The sequence below is a fragment of the Sesamum indicum genome, linkage group LG7, assembly GCF_000512975.1.
Source record: "Sesamum indicum cultivar Zhongzhi No. 13 linkage group LG7, S_indicum_v1.0, whole genome shotgun sequence".
Lineage (NCBI taxonomy): Eukaryota > Viridiplantae > Streptophyta > Magnoliopsida > Lamiales > Pedaliaceae > Sesamum > Sesamum indicum.
In genome coordinates this window covers 3,351,162-3,356,589 of record NC_026151.1, presented here as the reverse complement: position 1 = coordinate 3,356,589, position 5,428 = coordinate 3,351,162, and the positions used below count along the sequence as shown (strand labels likewise).

Here is a 5,428-nt window from a genome sequence, read left to right as displayed (position 1 = left end):
AAGTTTTCATACTTAATCTTAGCAATTTTGATTACTGTGGCATAAAAAAGACTAGTTTTTTCCTTTTAACTTGTTTATGGTCACTTCTTTTAAAAGAGAGGATCTTAGGTGAATATTGGTTTTAGATTCAGATTTTGCCTCAAATACCTTCTTAATCTGCATTAGTCCAAGATCACATTAAAGCATGATTCTGGTGAGTAATTGCTTCTGAAACGACTCTTTATGAGTATTGTTTGCTTGTGAAATTGTTTTAGGAAATTGATCTATGTGTAGGTGGTAATCTGTTTTCATTCACTGTGTCTAATTTTGGTGTTCTATAATGTTTCAGTAGTATGGCAACTCCAGCAGAACCTCCAAATGGGGTTAGATCACAAGGAAAGCATTACTACTCTATGTGGCAGACACTTTTTGAGATTGACACGAAATATGTGCCAATCAAGCCTATTGGTCGAGGTGCCTACGGTATTGTTTGCTCTTCTATCAACAGGGAAACCAATGAAAAGGTTGCCATCAAGAAGATACACAACGTCTTTGAAAATAGTATTGATGCACTCAGAACCTTGCGTGAACTGAAGCTCCTCCGGAATCTTAGACATGAAAATGTGATAGCGCTCAAAGATGTGATGCTGCCTATACACAAAGGAAGTTTCAAGGACGTTTACTTGGTTTATGAGCTTATGGATACTGATTTACATCAGATCATTAAGTCTTCTCAAACACTTACAAATGACCATTGCCAGTATTTCATCTTCCAGGTACTTATTCATACACTGAACAATACATTCACGTACTTGTGGCTCTCACTTTGATATCACTCTTCTCAATTTATGCAGTTACTTAGAGGTCTGAAGTATCTACACTCGGCAAATATTCTTCATCGTGATTTGAAGCCTGGAAACCTACTCATCAACGCAAACTGTGATCTTAAAATATGTGATTTCGGGCTTGCTCGTACCAACAGCAGCAAAGGTCAATTCATGACTGAATATGTAGTCACTCGGTGGTACCGAGCCCCAGAGCTCCTCCTCTGCTGTGACAACTATGGCACATCCATTGATGTGTGGTCTGTCGGTTGCATCTTCGCGGAACTACTTGGTAGGAAGCCAATTTTTCCTGGTACAGAGTGTTTTAACCAGCTTAAATTAATTGTGAACATCCTTGGTAGTCGAAGGGAAGATGATCTTGAATTTATAGACAACCCGAAGGCAAGAAAGTACATTCAGTCTCTTCCATACTCCCCTGGAACCGCCTTTTCCCGACTATACCCGCATGCCCATCCTCTAGCGATTGATCTGTTGAAAAAGATGCTCGTCTTTGACCCGTCAAAGAGGATTGGTGTAACTGAAGCACTTCAGCACCCTTACATGTCTTCTCTTTACGATCCAAGATGCGACCCTCCAGCCCAGGTCCCGATCAATCTCGACGATGATGAAGATTTAGGGGAAGAGATGATAAGAGAAATGATGTGGAAGGAAATACTGCACTACCATCCAGAAGCTGCAGCAGCAAATATCGAGGTTAGTGCGTAGTCTTGAGTAGATCTTATTTCTCGTATGGTTTTGAAGACAAGAATTGTTTCTGTGACATCAGAGAGTAAGCATCAATCTTTAGTTTACTGCTCCTTTTCTTTATTCCTATGATGAGAAACACTGAATTAGCAGTTTGGGATCCTAGTCTGCTTAGTATTATCTGCCTATGGAAACTGTTCTGGGCTTGAACTTTTCATAACGAGTGCCTTCTGATTTGTACATAGGTGTCTTGTACGCTAGGAACCTTGTCATTGTACATTAGTTACTAATACTATATATGATAAAACCGTTTATGGTATTTGATATTGTCCAAGTTTATTAATATTTCTCTCTTTCTGCCTATCTTGAGCTATTGTGTCTGTGGCACTGGACAAATTTACAATACTGTAGACGTCCATCTTTTCTTATTTAAGCCGCCAATTCATTGAGTTCGTTAAGGTAGTCAGAGTTGATGGAGTTATTTAAAAGGTGGATTGGGTCATGGGGCGCTCTACCCTTGCTGGGCCTTCATTCTTTAATCCAAATTCTTGATGAGTTGGATGGAATTGTCCATCACCATTCATCCATCAAGCGAACGAGCCCTTTCATGATCACATAAATATCACAAATTATTTGTATTTCAAGACGGCTATAATGACGGACCCACTTCTTTGTTTTACTGATTGTAGCGGCTTCCTGTCTTGTGCCTTGTGGTGGAGACTCTTTTTTATAAGTATGAGCAGGGTTTAAATAGTTGGAACTCATTTTTATTAGGTCTGAACAACATGAATTTTGATGTGGATCAATCCCATAACAGGTTGCATTTTTAACATGTTCTGGTCCACTTAATCAATTCAAAATAAAATAATAAGACCTTGTATTGATCCATCAAGATGGATAAAGCCAAAATCTGGTGAGCTTGCAGGTTTATTGTCCTCAAAATATATACAACACAATCATTGACTTTAATTTGGAAGGCAATTATTAGTCTATTTATTTAGTTCATATATATTTTTGGAGTAATACATTTTCAATCAATACATAAATATGATTAAAAACAGTAACAAACTACATCAATTCAATTAATATATTATGACTTAGAACATTAACAAATTATAATAGCTCACATAAAGTAAGATAAATATATATATAAAATAAAATAAATACCAACACATTCGACAAAATTTAAACCATAATTTTAAATTTATTCATAACACTTCAATCTTAATTTGAACGGTTAAGCTAAGATATTATTTGTTAATTCCAAAGTTTTACAACTACTAATTATTTGCAAAATGCTTTGCGGCTTGGCACAGTATTCGAAGATGGCAGCTTCAACCCAACGACTGTCCTTACTTCTATATTGACGGCTTTTACAGGCTGCTCTTCCTTTTTCCATTTTGACTACTACTCCAACTCACTTCTTTATTATAATACCCAATGTTTTAATTTTAAGATTTTTTGGTAAAGAAAAAAGAAAAGCAAAATATATATAAAAAAAATCAACTATATATATATATATATGTATTTATTGGCAAAAAAGTTCTCAATTTCAAGAGATTCGTTGACTTCCATCCATAATAAATAAAAATATATACTACGCTTGGTTTTACATTAAAGGTCACTGAGAAATCTATCAATAATAATAATCCCAAAATATATTCTTACAAATATATTTTTTGGGTTTTTCTTTTGCAAATTGAAAAATATCTTAACACTTTCTCTCTAAAAACTCAATATTGTGTATTTTGTTTTAGATAGATATAAGTATCAAACGTGATGCACGAGCGAAAAAAGCCTTTTATTTTATTCTTGCTTGTTTATTTATAAAAGGATAAACTATTGTTTGGGAAAAAATGCAAGCAACTCTCTTATGATGTCGCAAATGAGCAAATTATTCCCTTATGAAAAAATAAATAACGATTTACTTCTCTGTATTTTTTAAAATATAACAATTTATCCTCCTATGATTGTTAAAATGAAGCAATTTACCTCCCTGTATAAGGAGGTAAATTACTTCATTTTAAAAAGTACAGGGGGTAAATTGCTATAATTTTTTTATATGAGGTAATGTGTTCATTTTTAATATCACAGGGGGATAAATTGCTATTCACCCAATTATGTTTTATATTCCCTGAGGTTGAGTTTAATTGCATAAACACTTCAAACTCTTTGCAAAATTTATAAGTACACCTCTTGAAGTCTTAAATGTAATTGCAAGTACTCCCTCGATAGACGTACTTGTAATTTTACAAAAAACATGAGGTATTTGTGTAATTAAATCTATCCTCATAAACTGTTGATATAAATTATCTTTTATGAAACGAGACAAAAAATTGAGGTAATTAAAGATTAAGCGAACTAATGGCAAGACATATAGAAATCAAGTATATATTAGTATATAGGGATAATTACATTTGTACTCCATGATCTGTTATACAAATTACCTCTATGCTTTAGATAATTACACACATAATTATCCGAAACATCAACATAATTTACATAAATTTTCTTTCTCTTTTTTTGAAAAATTTATACATACACTTTCAAAAAACGTCAACATTATTACACAAATTATTTATAATTTTTTATTATTATCCCCCCTACTATAATTATATAAAAAAATTATAGGTAAAGAATACGATTTAAGGGCATTGCATTTGGAGACAAAAAGATTGGAATGGGCGTAGAGGCCATAAATGGAGGGACAAAGAGCCACAGATATCAGCACCTTATCATTGATAGACAAAAAAATAAAGGCAAATCTTCTTGAAGGATACGAATATTTTTGTCAGAGAGAGCAAATCTTGAGAACTATAGGGGGGCCTGCCGCAATTTCTAATGGTTGGAGTAATTAATGGCTACATAAATCATAAGTTTTTTAACCTTAAATAATAAATAAATATGGAATTTATTTTAATCTTGCAAATCGAGTTAAGAAATTCATATATTTAGTTGGGATAATATAGCCAACTTTGATTAAAATAAAATTATATTCATTTTCTCCCCTTCAAATTTCTCAAACGTAGCTATATATACACATACACATACACATAGACCACGTATATACAAAATACATTCTGACTCAAAGATAATATATTAACTAGACGTGGCACGAAATTTGCAGTATATTTTATGTCAAAATGTTAAGATATCAATATTAAATCATTCTTATTTTTCAACAGTTTCAACTTTCAGATGATGCGGTTGTTTAACATAGTATCAAAGTTGCATCAAATGATATATTTTTACTTGGAATCTCATTACTTTATAAAAGAAATGTTTCATATGCAGGGTTTTGCACGAGACGCGGGTTGTGGTTCAACGCAAACAATTCAAAATTAATTAATACATATATATATATATATTGTTCTTTTCAACTACATGATCTACTGTAAATTAATTAAAAAATTGAAAAACCAAAGATATCCAAAAATCCCCTCTTTTTTTTGCAAGTAGAATTTTGTGGAATTCAGTGTCAGAGTATGAGACTTTTTGATAAACCATCACATGCTCAAAACTTGTTCCTTCCATTTGCATGCAAAAAGAGGCAAAGTCTACACATCTTAGGCTAGGGTTTGTCCCTTTTTGCTTTTCTTTTTATTTATTTTTGCTGTTGATGGATGGAACGTTATGGGACCGAACAAATCCGCATGCACTCAACAGTGTTTTAAAATGAATTTTGCCAAGTCTTTTTTCAGAATAGATTGATACTTATCTTGATGAATATTGACTTGTTTTGAGATAGTACTGTTTGGTGGAACCTACAAGACTTGATGGGATGATGGAAATTTGATTATGATCATATAATATATAACTATATATATATATATATATGGTTATTGTTAAGAAAGATAGGAGACGGACCATCAGTATACCAAATATTCTCATCCAACATCATTGCAACAATTTCGAGTTAT

General features: G+C 32.8%; 1 protein-coding gene across 2 annotated transcripts in view; it reads left to right on the top strand.

Annotated features, from left to right (window-relative positions):
* LOC105166093 (mitogen-activated protein kinase homolog NTF3) overlaps positions 1-1,827 on the top strand; it is a 3,167-nt gene extending 1,340 nt beyond the window's left edge. Inside the window, exons 2-3 of one of the 2 annotated variants that reach the window (XM_011085322.2) lie at positions 332-755; positions 834-1,827. In XM_011085322.2, coding sequence (XP_011083624.1) covers positions 333-755; positions 834-1,529 — 1,119 coding nt within the window. In that variant the 5' untranslated portion in view covers position 332 and the 3' untranslated portion in view covers positions 1,530-1,827. Of the gene's footprint in view, positions 1-328; positions 756-833 lie in introns of both variants that reach the window. The other variant, XM_011085320.2, reaches the window with a different exon arrangement.